Genomic DNA, 13067 nt, shown 5'->3' with positions numbered 1-13067 from the left:
GGGTGCAGCCCTGTGAGGACCAGCAAGTCCAGTTTGCCAGCTCTCAGCCTGGTCCCACAGAACCTCTTGTTCATTCGTAGTACTTTTGGCCAATTTGTGGGCATTTTGGCATTTGAATGTCTCTTTCACCCTCCTCTTGGCAGATACCAGTGCCTTTTGCACCACTTGCATCAGGCTGTTCACTCCTGGCCCACAGTAGTAGCACAGCCAGCCAGAGTTTCACTTTGTGCCAGGTTTGAGATGTCTGTGGGTAGTGGAGACGCAGATAAAGTTGGTGTGCCCAAATTAGTGGCTAGGGAAGCTGTCCCCATGTGGTGACCCTCCAGCTGTGCATGTTTGTCATGCCTCACAGATTCACAGCAGCTCACTCTGCTTCCTGCCCTTCACCATCCGTGGGGCCGGGCACGGATGTGTGTGTGTGAAATGAGGCAAGAGAAGTGGCCTGGAGTAAATCCATACATGAATTTTCTTTGCTATTTTTACAGTTTCAGAGGACTCATCACACACTGGTGGTACACCATGGCAATTCTTCTTTAACTACCCTTCTTCATCTCCAGCACTCACTCCTTTGTCAAGCCTTTTTTCCAGCAGAGAGAGGCAGCTGCTCTGCCAAAGTCCCTGTGTTGTAGCTGCTCCACCATCCAGGTAGGCAGGACTCAACCCCCTTCTAATTCCCTTTCTTCTATTGGAAGAGGTGAAGTTTTACCTCCAGGCTTTTTTTCCCCGAGTCCAGGTGTCCTGCAACCAATCTGCCCCATGCTGGTAATTACCCAGCTTTTGACATCTCTGCTATTCTCTGAAGCCCTGTATACCTTTTCTTACCTGCTGAGTAATACCACTAGAGATGAAAACCTGTGGTGAGCACAGTGTACTGATAAAAGACGCATGAACCACTTACCCAAAAGAGCAGAGCAGTGCCAACAAACTGGATCAGGCCATAAAGGGTCAGGTATTTAACCACCCCGAAGGAAGCAACCAAAGCAGCTCGACCTTCCCTGCTCAAAACACAAAACAAAGCTAGAAGCCCTGCTGACAGCCTCAGTGCTGTAGGTTTAGTGCTACAGATGGTTTCAGCTTTTGGGATCTGTGTTTGGCATCTCTCAAGGAGCACAGGAAACAGGACAAATTCCATAGAGAAATATATTTGCCTTAGGATACTGCAGAGCCACTGAGGTCCCCTTCCCCTGCCAGGTTTCATTTCTTTGGTTTTCTTCTGCAGGTACAATTTCAATGCCTGGATTGAGCTGCTGGTGCTTTTTCATTGCTAATTTCCTCAGCAGTTCTGGGAGCCCAGCACATTGCTACACAAACAGGTGAGTGTCTGCACACAGAGCAGCATATGGATGTGTATTTTTTTCAAGCAATGCCAAGCAAATCTATCCTGGGGTCGCTGTTATGCTTGCCCTTTCATGTGGCTCTACTGCTGTACCTGCTCCAAACATATCAGACACCACGGGCAGTGCTCTCCTAAACCCACAAAAAATCCTCCCAGCCCTGGAATCTGTGGATCAAAACCAATTCAAACCCCCTCCTGCTGTATTTTCACTGAATCACAGAACGCTAAGGGTTGGAAGGGACCTCAAAAGATTATCCAGTCCAGCCCCCTGCCAGAGCAGGATCACCTCGGGCAGCTGTTACAGGGTTTATTTTGTTTGGTATATAGCAAATACTGACTTGCAAACAGCACACACCCCTCGCTGAACTGCAGGGCGTCATTACTCATCACTCTGAATTCCTAGACAAATCTGTTCACCGCCACAGGAGTGGAGTGTTAAGGGGTGCTCCAAAGCCCCCTTCCCCCACCTCCATCAGCGGAAGTTTGAACGGGGAAAGACAAAGGCACGAAATTGCCTTCCCCTCTCGCCTGGGGGCTTGGGGGGACAGGTGAAAGGCTCCCTTCTTCCCGCTGAAGTCCCTCACATGTGTTCACCCGTGGGAGAAAGCCGGTGCAGGGATTTGGAGCTGTGCTTGGCTTGGTTCTTCGTGTCCAGTATATATTGGCACTGGACACATTGTCTAGGAAAAGCTCAGAGTGAGCAGAAAGCGATTTGTGCTCTCACTTTAGTGCTCAGTATTTTGATTCTCATTATTTTGGCTCTCATGATTCTGGCTCTCATTTCTGGCTCCCATTTTGGACTGGCTCTGCTCTCGCTCCAGATTCGTGGCGAAATTGGAGAGATCAGCACTGGGACCTGGCTTCTCCGTGGAGCTGCCTACCCCGGGGTCCTGCTCCCTGCCTGCTGCTGGAGCGACCCTGCCTGCCGTACACCTGCGGCTGCTGGCTGGCAGAGCCCGGCACTGCAGCTTCCCTTGCACTGCTCAGACAGTGCTGCTGCAGGAGCTGTGCCTCGTGGGAGCTGTGTCTGAGGACACTTTGGGTTTTTTCCAGGGCCCTTTTCCTTTTGATTTGTGCTGCATTATCCACACATTGGATTATAAACTTGCAGTTCTGGAGCCTGCCACCAAAGAGAAACCTAGGGGCTATCTCCAAACTCCTGCTGCCTCCTTGTGAGTACAACCTAGAATCAATCATAGAAGCAATCATAGAATCAATCAGGTTGGAAAAGACCTCAAAGATCATCAAGTCCAACCTGTCACCCAACACCTCATGACTACTAAACCACAGCACCAAGTGCCACATCCAGTCCCCTCTTGAACACCTCCAGGGATGGTGACCTCCCTGGGCAGCACGTTCCATTGGCCAATTACTCTTTCTGGGAAGAACTTTCTCCTCACTTCCAGCCTAAACTTCCCCTGGCACAGCTTGAGACTGTGTCCTCTTGTTCTGGTGCTGGTTGCCTGGCAGAAGAGACCAACCCCCTCCTGGCTACAACCTCCCTTCAGGTAGTTGTAGACAGCAAGAAGGTCTCCCCTGAGCCTCCTCTTCTCCAGGCTAAGCAACCCCAGCTCCCTCAGCCTCTCCTCACAGGGCTGTGCTCGAGGCCTCTCCCCAGCCTCGTTGCCCTTCTCTGGACACCTTCAAGTCTCTCAATGTCCTTCTTAAACTGAGGGGCCCAGAACTGGACACAGGACTCAAGGTGTGGCCTGACCAGTGCTGAGTACAGGGCACAATGACTTCTTTGCTCCTGCTGGCCACACTATTTCTGATGCAGGCCAGGATGCCATTGGCCTTCTTCGCCACCTGGGCACACTACTGGCTCATGTTTAGGTGGCTGTCAATCAGCACCCCCAGGTCCCTTTCTGTTTGGCAGCTCTCAGCCACTCTGACCCCAGCCTGTAGAGCTGCATAGGGTTGTTGTGGCCAAAGTGCAGCACCTGGCACTTGGACTTGCTGAATGCCATCCTGTGGGACTCTGCCCATCTGAACCTGCATTCTCATCAACTTTCCCTAAGGTTCTGACTTGCCTCTGATTTTCCAAGTGGGATAAAGCTATTTTGTGGCTTAGCCTTTTCCATTTTCTGAATTCTCTCCATTGTACTCAAGTTGCCCATCAGCATCCTGGTAGAATTTGTGACTGAATAGAAGCTGTAAATTAAATCTAACTACTCTGTGCATCATTTTGGGGCAGGGAGTTGGGGAAAATAAAGATAACTGTGTTTTTATCATTCCCTGTCTCGTCAATTTAATCCCAGTCAAAACAGCAGGTCACAGAGGAATGCATCCAGATAGGTTTTGAATGTCTCCACAACCTCTCTGGGCAGCCTGTTCCAGTCTTTTGTCACCCTCCCAGTCAAAACTTTCCCCTTATGCTCACGTGGAACCTCCTCCGCTCCAGCCTGCACCCAAAACACATATGTAGTATTTTTGATGCATGAGCTAAGCCTCTGTCCCTGAGTGACTAATGAAATTCCTGGTCTTGAAGAACAAGCCACATATTCTATATAGTTACTGAGCAATTGTTTGGTTTATCAGCATCTTTGAGAGCAGGGCACAGCCACTCGTGGCCTTGCTGGCTTAGCTGACAGCAGGCAGCGGCTCCCCATGAGCGCACCAGGGCACAGGCAGCAAACTCACCTGATCAGCTCTGGCACGCACTGGATGTTGGGGATTTGGGAGGTGAAAGGCGAGGCCACAGATGCCTCCTGCTCTGACAGCGATATCCCTGCATGGGCTGTTTTCAGAGCCTGAAATCACGGGAACCAGAAGACAGAGGATCAGCCATCCCTCCCACCCCGCACAGTGCTCACTGGTGCTTTACAAATGCTGCTTCAGGTGTCCTGTGTAATTGATCTTCCTCTATTCTGTGGCCCAGCTGATCTCATTTTCCAGATATTTTCTCTCCCCTGGAGCTGAAATATTTCTTTTGTTTCTTTAATCCTATTATACCTCTTAAAATCCTTTGAACCACCCTGGATGCCGTTTCCCACACTCGAGTTTCTGCACACCTCTCCTCCTAAGCACTCTCCCAAATGATGTAAATTACCATTTTATCCTCTTTCTATTCTTTTCTACCTCCTCTTCAAATTTCTTTTCTTTCTCTCTTATGAGCTCCCTGGCCTTGTCACCTCTGGTTCAGTGATCAGGTGTAGGCTATGGGCAAAGCAGGCTAATGCCTTATTGTTAAAGGAAATGATTTGACCATCTTTATTTGGTTGGATGCAATGATCTTGAAGGTCTCTTCCAACCTGCTCTATTCTATTCTATTCTATTCTATTCTATTCTATTCTATTCTATTCTATTCTATTCTATTCTATTCTATTCTTAAGAGATGATAATATTATTATTACCTCATATTATGATGCCATCTTTATTGCTAAAATATCATCACATTATCAAGTGACATCATGATACCCCTTTTATTGTTAAAATATGCCATGAATCAATTATCTTGTGCTGATGCCTTTCTCATTAACATACCATAGCAGTCCTATTCAATTATATTATGGTAATATCTTTCTCATTAGCATATCATCCTATTCTATTGTACATAGCTTACTGGCTAGGTTATGAATTATGCTGTGATGACATCTTTCCCATTAACCTATCATCATAGTATTATTATTCACTTATATTATGGTAATATCTTTCTCGTTAGCATACCATAATATTCTGTTGTATATCATTTACAGGATAGGTTATAATATAGAATAGTTTATAATACTCTAATAAGTAATTCTTGTTTTTATGGCTAAGACCCTCACATTTACAACTGTGTGAGACAAGGTGTCTTGCCCCTGTTTCTGAGGGTAGCCCCAAAAGTGTTGCCCCAAACGTGCTGTGTGTGTTAGCATAAACAACAATACATGTGGAGAGTACTCTGCAGTGACAGGCTGACAGGGTGTACCCAGGGGCTAACTTGGGAACTGACAAGTGATGTTGGACAGGCTCTTGTCACAGCACTCCTTAGGCTGAAAGAGAGGAAGGCCAACAAGAGCAGCAGAGGAGCTCCTACATACCCCACAGTCATTGGCGCCGTCACCACACATAGCCACGCAGTAACTGATGGATGAGAAAGAAGAAAACCACATCAGCCTTGCAAGTAATTGACTCTGTGGTGCAAGCACCTGCTGGCTTAGCTCCTGTGGATGCTGCAGGGCAGGGACTCATGTTGGCCCTGGAGAAGGCAGTGGCTGTTTCCAGAGGGCAAGTGCTATGTGGGGAAAGGATGGGGCAAAGGGCACCAGGCAAAACTAGGGTTAGGTTTTGAATGAGGCTGTAAGGGGACATGGAACAGTGCCACTTCGTTCCAGACAGTGTTTTCCCACTGGTTCCAGGAGCCATGGGCAGGGAGCAGGGTGTGCACATTTGCAGCAGCTCCTGGGCCTGCAGCTTGGCTTTTACCAGCATTTTCTGCTCAGCTCTCTTTGTAGTCTGAAATAAAACAGCAGCTCTCGAAACACCACACATGAGGCCCCTCTGATAGGGCAGGGAAGTTCATCCCCAGAGGAAACCCCTCATAACCAATAACTAACTGTTTCTGCTTCAGAAAGGCATCATGTCCTGGTGATGCTTAGCTAGAGTCAGTGTGAGTCCTGCCTGGGGGAGGAAACCATCCTTCGGGGACTGGATGGAGAATCTTGCTCCCATATGTGTCAGGCTGCTTCCAGCCTCGCTAAGGCTGCAGCCAGGACAGGTCAGGAGGGAGTTGCTGGGTGTGGGGACTATCTGTGTACACAAGGGTCTGCCCCAATGTTTTTAACCTCAGAAGGTGGCCAAGAAGAATGTAGACAGGAGTTGAGTAGAGGAAGGGAGAGTTTGGAAGATGGTCATGGGGCAATTACGCTTTAAAGAAATCTTGTTAGTGGTTTGGTTCAAGGGGAAAACAAAACCAAACCAAACCAACAACAAACAAACAAACAAAAGAACCAACCAACCAAAAGGGAGCCTTACTTGAGTTTCTGAAATTCCTCAACAAGGCTGGACTTCTGGCCAGGAGACATCCTAGCAAAGACAGTGGCGTTCACCAGTATCTGCAAGAAAGAGCAATGGAGTGCCTTGGGCAAGGCATTTGTGTCTCCAGCACTCGACCAAGGCAGGATCAGTCCCCCCTCATGTGTGCCTGCCACATCTGTAAAACCCTCTAATCCTGCCTCCCAAGCCCTCTCATAGTTTTGCTAGCCTTAGGGTTCAGGTTTCCTCTAACATGCTGCTTTTGTGCCTTGCCTCTTCTGTGGGCAGTGCTGAGAAGCCAGCAACTCCTACGTGCTCTGCAGCAGCCTTCAGAGCAGCAAGGCACTGGAAGTGCTTCCCAAGTGCAGGACAGATGGTTAATGACAGTAACAACAGCACTGCTCAGCCTCAGCCTTCTCCTACCTGAAAATCTGCCCAGAGAGTATAAAATCTGTCTGAGCACCAGCTCTTTTGTGGACTGGGTGACAGGAGTGGAAGATTTCTGCTGCTGGATGTGGGTGTTTCACGCTCCTGCTGCTGCTGCTGAGCAGAGGCCGTTGCCAGCTACGGTAATGGCACATGGGAATCAAGTTGATGTTTTTAATTAAACTGAAATTGAGAAGGTGACCATGGAGTAACCACTGCACAGCTGCTCACAGCACCACAGCCAGCCCTGTCATTGGAGGTCTTAGAAGATGCTGAAAGCAAGCTGTTTGGGATTTAACCTGAGGCACAGTGGGAGGCTACCTGGAGTTGTCAAAATATATGACAATATTACAGCTCCAGACAGAAAAAGCCCTTTCCCAGCCAGCACACCACTGCCACTTGACAAAACAGGGAGGGCAACTAAGTGCTTTGTTTTCCTCTGGACTTACTTTTGGCAGCAAGCTGTAGAAGTGCTTCATAATAACCTGATAGGACTTTCCATTCATTGCAAAATGGAAGCTGGGGGTTTCTCCTTCCAAGGTGATCTTTTCCTCAGCACATACCTCCTAGAAATAAGACAGCATTTCTTCTCAGACCAAGGTCATCACTTGCCACCTTGTCAGCCTCCCAGCAGGCAAGCAGGGACACAGCCTTCAGCAGCATGCCTTTGTAGAACTTTCACCTGGCAGTACTTGATTTTCTTGTTGTGTTTCCCTGCACAACTAATCCCTGTTAGCCACAGGCTGCTGGTTTAGATGCTGAGGTTTGGCCCAGCAAATAGTAACACAAAACAATAGGTGTCATTGCATTACCTCTGCAAACTACAAGCATGACTGAAGTGGCCACTTCATCTGCAAAGCCTTGCCAGTTACCCCTGTGGTTCACAGGATCACAGGATGACCTCTGGAGATCTTCGAGTCCAACCCCCTGCCAGAGCAGGAGCAGAGAATCCAGCACAGGTCATATAGGAACACATCCAGATGGGGCTTGAAAGTCTCCAGAGAAGGAGACTCCACAACCTCTCTGGGCAGCCTGTTCCAGTGCTCTGGGGCCCTTACAGTAAAGAAGTTCCTCCTCATGTTGAGGTGGAGCCTCCTGTGCTGTAGATTCCATCCATTGCCCCCTGTCACAGGGCACAAGTGAGCAGAGGCTGTCCCTTCCTTCCTTCCTGACACCCAGCCCTCAGATATTTACAGACATTGATTAGATCCCTTCTCCTCTCCACACTAAACAGCCCCAGGTCTCAGCCTTTCACATGTTTTTCCACATGTTGTCCTGAGCAGAGAACCATTGGATTGTTTCTGTCTAGCAGGTCCATACCACACCTCCAGATACCCTGGCGTTGCTACGAATTAGCCCCAAGGTTTTCTCTGTTCCTCAGAGCTACTTCCAAATCCCCAAAAAGGAGCCAGTTCCTCTGCATTAAAAGCTCCATTAATTCCTCCTGGCACTCTAAAGCAGCCATCCTTGGCTGTGCTTACACTGGGAACAGCTGTGTTTGCTTTGCAGTCTTCAGCCAGTCGCCAGGTGATGGAAGCTGGAGCAGAGCCCTCTGGTTCATCGGCTTCCACAAGGATAACTTTGCTGCCTGTGTGAATCATGCCTGCATTTCTGGCCACCATGACAGCTGTCTGCAAGTTGTCCCCTGCAAAGATTGTAGAGAGGTAGGCTCCTGATATCTACCATAGCACAGCAGCAGCCCAGGCAGAGACTGTAGATCACAGGATCACAGGGGTTGGAAGGGACCTCTGGAGATCACCTAGTCCAACCCTCCTGCTAAAACAAGGGCACCCACAGCAGCTTGCAGAGGATCACATTGGCCAGGTGGGTTTGGAATATCTCCAGGGAAGGAGACTCCACAACCTCTCTGGGAAGCCTGCTCCAGCACCCTCACTGCAAAGAGGTTTCCCCTCATGTTCAGATTGAACCTCCTTGGCTCCAGTTTGTATCCATTGCCCCTGTCACAGTAAAACATCTCGACACCGGGAACTCGAGGGTTCCAAAACATGGAACAGCACATCCTGCCTTCAAGGTTTTGGAAAACACCAGAACAGGACTTTCTCCCTCACTGTGTGGATCATATCTCTGAAGACATGTCATGGCTGGTACTCACAAGACAGTCATGTGCAATGGAGGATGCTGGAGAATGACTCTCTCCTGTGTGGGGTTTACCTGTGACCATGACGCTCCTGATGCGGGCGGCAGCCAGCTCTTGGAGCACAGTCTTTGTCTCCTGCTTCAAGCAGTTCTCCATCACCAGGAGACCCAGGAACTCCAGCCCAGACTCTGCCTCCTCTCTTGGAGCAAGGACAGAAACACATGTGCTCTTTCCTGGGGATGGCAGAGAGAACAAGACTCTCCCAGAGGTTTTTGCTCAGCAGGGAAGCTGTGCTTGGTGGGAAACACACCTGCTCCACAGGGGAACACAGCTGCCATGGGGGCAGAACAAGCAGTGCCCAGCAAGTACCAACATTTCTATGGCTTCAGCCAAGAGCCTGATCCACCACACTGCTGTCTCTAGAAAGGAGCAGTGAAGGAGATGTGTGTGCAAAGAGAGTGGCAGGGGTCTGCAGGAAATGTCTGGCTGAAGCCCACCGCTTATGGCTTGCAGAATTTCTACTGCAGCCCCAATCCTCTGCCATATAGAGGCACCACAACCAGCTTTCATTACCCTTTGACAGCAGATTGTGAATTTCAGCCCAGTGAGCCTTGCAAGAGCAGTGATAAACCAGGCAATGGACAGTGTGAGCTGTATGTGCTGAGGAAGATGCTACCTGGTCCAGCTTCCCAGCAGGCCTCCTTCAGCAGGAGAGGAGGGCAAGGTCTGGGGCAGGCTGTAACAAGCAGATAAGAAAGCAACCCTGCAGTGATCCCAGCAGCTTGTCATCATGCCTTACCTCTCTAAGTTGCTCATGTCTACATCCTTTCCTAGGTTTAACACTTTATGGGCCAGAGCAATGACTCTGAAGCCTTGACTTGTGTATGTCTTGAGCTCCTTTAAGAAATTAGCTGGGACTGTTTACAGGAGAGAGAAAAAAAGTGTCACGGTCAGACTATTCCATCCTTGCTGGCTGCTTTTCTAGGGTTAAATGCTTTTGGACTGTTTTCCAGTCTCAGTTACAGCCCTGTGGCCTTTTACAGAAGCCATTTGTTTTGTACCAAGGTTGTGTAACTGACTTTTCAAATAACCAATCTCTGCTTCTGTTGTGTAGTTTCTGAATCCATGCTAAGGTGCAGGGGGATAAAATGAATTACTGGGCAGAGGGCAAATGACTGCACCAGGGGAAGGTTAGGCTGGAGGTGAGGAGAAAGTTCTTCACTGAGAGAGTTGTTAGCCATTGGAATGTGCTGCCCAGGGAGGTGGTGGAGTCCCCATCCCTGGAGGTGTTCAAGAGGGGATTGGATGTGGCACTTGGTGCCATGGTCTAGCCAGGAGGTCTGTGGTGACAGGTTGGACTCGATGAGCTTTGAGATCTCTTCCAACCTTGGTGATTCTGTGACTGACTGCATAATTCTGCCCTGAGCTTCACTGCATGCATGCATGCTGAGTGACTGAAGAAATGGTATTTGTGTGGATGCCTTCATGTGAGAATTCTCCCAAATCCTACATTTTTAATTCTCCCCTCACTGCTGTGACTCTAAAGGCAAAGACTTCCTTTTAACTTTGCAGGAGTTTGTGCTGCAATCACAGTTTTGCACTGCAGTGCCTAATTATTCATTAAGCTGTAATCAATAATAGAAACAATCAAGACAGGATAAGAGGAGCTCTTTAGAAACCTGAGAAAGTGCAATGTAATTCTGAGGACTTTTTCTTCTTTTCTCTTTTTTCCCCCTGAGGTTGACTTGTTTGAAGGTTTGTGTCATTAGTTCTTAGGTAGTTCTAAACTGTCTCTTTTCATTGTCACTCAAATCCCTCTCCTCCCCCTGTTTTCAGGTCAGTGCCATCAGTCTGGAGGAGAGAAGGCTCTGAAGTGACCTAATTGTGGCCTTCCATTGTGTGAAGGGGGCCTGAAAGAAGGCTGGGGAGGGACTTCTCAGGATCTCAGGTAGTGATAGGACTAGGGGGAATGGAATGAAGCTGGAGGTGGGGAGATTCAGGCTGGAGGTGAGGAGGAGGTTCTTCACCATGAGAGTGGTGAAGCCCTGGAATGGGTTGTCCAGGGAGGTGGTTGGGGCACCATCCCTGGAGGTGTTTAAGCCCAGGCTGGATGAGGCTGTGGCCAGGCTGATCTAGTGTGGGGTGTCCCTGCCCATGGCAGGGGGGTTGGAACTAGCTGATCCCTTCCAACCCTGACTGATACTATGATACTATGCTATTAAATAGCAAACCACAGAGCCACAGGGCGTTGGTGCTATGTTTGCTTGACATCCTTTTGAAGCACTCAGTGAACATCCCCCAAGGTTCAAGTATGCAGACAAGTTTGAGTACAAGCTTCTAGTATTGTTCACAGACACAAAAAGAGAAGCTCCTGGTTGCTTGCAGGGAGAGGACAGAAGTCTTGGCTCGAGTGTTAATGTCAATTATCCTTAATAACAGTAATTTGCATGTCCACAGCAAGTTTTCCATTACTGAGATGTAAAGCCTCTGCAAGCTGGGTGAGTCACTCAAGGCTGAATCCACAGGGCAGTAAATTAGGAGGAGATTTAAGACCTTGTACAGCACAACACTCTCGCTGTGACACATACAATTACCATGGTCCTGTGTCTGCTCTGGCTGTTCTAAAGGATCAACATGATTTATGTGCTAGATCTGATGCAAGTCAGCTGAAGGATGGATAGTGGCTGAACCTCTGGCTGTGCCTCCTGCTGGCTGTTGGGCTGTGTGCATCTAACCTACAAACAATGAACACTTGGCTGCAGTAATACCTAATGGCACTGAACAAGCCCAAGGCCTGCTTGTGGGAAGAGTCACACACAGAATCAACCAGGCTGGAAGAGACCTCCAAGATCAGAGTCCAACCCATCACCCAACCCTAACTAATCAACTAGACCAGGACACCAAGTGCCACATCCAATCCTTTTTTTAACACCTCCAGGGATGGTGACTCCACCACCTCCCTGGGCAGCACATTCCAATGGCCAATTACTGTTTCTGGGAAGAACCTTCACCTCACCTCCACAGGGCTGTGCTCCAGACCCCTCCCCAGCTTTGTTGCCCTTCTCTGGACACACTGCAGCAACTCAACATCTTTCTTGAATTGAGGAGCCCGGAACTGGACACAGGACTCCAGGTGTGGCCTAAGCAGTGCTGAGCACAGGGACAGAATGACTTCCCTGCTCCTGCTGGCCACCCTGTTCCTGACACCTGTCATTGTAGTGTGGCCAGAGGAGATCCTATTAGGATTTCAGCCCCAACAGAAGCTGCAGTTTGGGTTGAGTCTAAATAAACACTGTGAAAGTTCCCCTTCCCAGCTCTGTACCAGTGTCTTGTCTGCAAAAGCTGGACACCGTTTCTGGTGCTCCCTTCATGTAGAGGTCATACTGCTCCTCTCCAATCTTCTGTGAAACAACAGACATCCTCTGGAGCCCAGATGAAAATGGGAATTGGTGTAGGATCGCTATTCCCTCCACGGGAGCCTGAAAGAGGTCAGGAAAGTGACACGTTCACAAGGGCCTGCAGTGACAGGGCAAGGGCAAGGGCTGCACACTAGAGAAGGGCTGATTTAGATTGGAGAGCAGGAAGAAGCTCTTTGCCATGAGGGTGGTGGAACACTGGAACAGGTTGCCCCTTCCCTAGAGATATTCAAGGTGAGGCTCTGCAGGGCCCTGGGCAACCTGACCTAGTTGAGGATGTCTCTGCTGACTGCAAAGGGGCTTGGACTGGATGAGCTTTGGAGGTCCCTTCCAACTCAGACCATTCTATGATTCTGTGATTTTATGTCTCCCAAGTCATTGCTTACACAAAGCAAATCCATGTTTAGCTTCAGCTCCTTTGAGTGTGGCTTATTATTAACAGGAGACTGTTTTGCTTTTACTGCTTTCTGGCTTTGGGATCAGGTCACTGATTACAAGTTTAGGAATCACAGCCTCACCAGCTCTGTCTTCCCAGCACACTCCCCAGGAGCCTCAGTGCTTTTCTTTTTAGTTAACTTGTTCTCCAGGCTTTGTCTCAGCCTTCCTCTCTACCACCACATATTGAAGTAATATTACTGGATCTACAGTCCTGGGAACTGAAATTTCATGAGTTACAGTGACATCACCATAGGAACAGAACAGTCCTAGGAGCAAGACTGATTTCCTTGTTGCCACAGCACTGCCTGCCTGGTATTGCTAGCAGAAATCACACTCCTTCCTCTGGGAAGAAGCTGGCTGGATCGACATTTGGACCAGAAACATCATGATTTTCAAC

General features: G+C 48.8%; 1 protein-coding gene and 1 long non-coding RNA gene across 2 annotated transcripts in view; one reads left to right on the top strand and one right to left on the bottom strand.

The window, feature by feature from the left end:
- The window catches only part of ATP13A5 (ATPase 13A5), a 46283-nt gene that overhangs the window by 6312 nt on the left and 26904 nt on the right, over window positions 1-13067 (bottom strand). Inside the window, exons 16-24 of the mRNA XM_068145657.1 lie at window positions 12139-12295; window positions 9616-9733; window positions 8891-9015; window positions 8200-8363; window positions 7168-7284; window positions 6293-6372; window positions 5359-5401; window positions 3977-4086; window positions 899-995 (exon numbers count right to left, since the gene is read on the bottom strand). Of these exons, the coding sequence (XP_068001758.1) occupies window positions 899-995; window positions 3977-4086; window positions 5359-5401; window positions 6293-6372; window positions 7168-7284; window positions 8200-8363; window positions 8891-9015; window positions 9616-9733; window positions 12139-12295 (1011 nt within the window). The remainder of the gene's footprint in view (window positions 1-898; window positions 996-3976; window positions 4087-5358; window positions 5402-6292; window positions 6373-7167; window positions 7285-8199; window positions 8364-8890; window positions 9016-9615; window positions 9734-12138; window positions 12296-13067) is intronic.
- On the top strand, window positions 490-2223 carry LOC137444655 (uncharacterized). The gene is made up of 3 exons (XR_010988202.1): window positions 490-645; window positions 1220-1313; window positions 2158-2223. It is a non-coding gene; the product is annotated as an uncharacterized lncRNA (long non-coding RNA).

The sequence above is a fragment of the Melanerpes formicivorus genome, unplaced genomic scaffold (assembly GCF_026170545.1).
Source record: "Melanerpes formicivorus ecotype bairdi unplaced genomic scaffold, bMelFor1.0.p_v2 SCAF_12, whole genome shotgun sequence".
In the NCBI taxonomy this organism is placed as follows: domain Eukaryota; kingdom Metazoa; phylum Chordata; class Aves; order Piciformes; family Picidae; genus Melanerpes; species Melanerpes formicivorus.
This window is presented reverse-complemented; position numbering and strand designations above follow the sequence as displayed.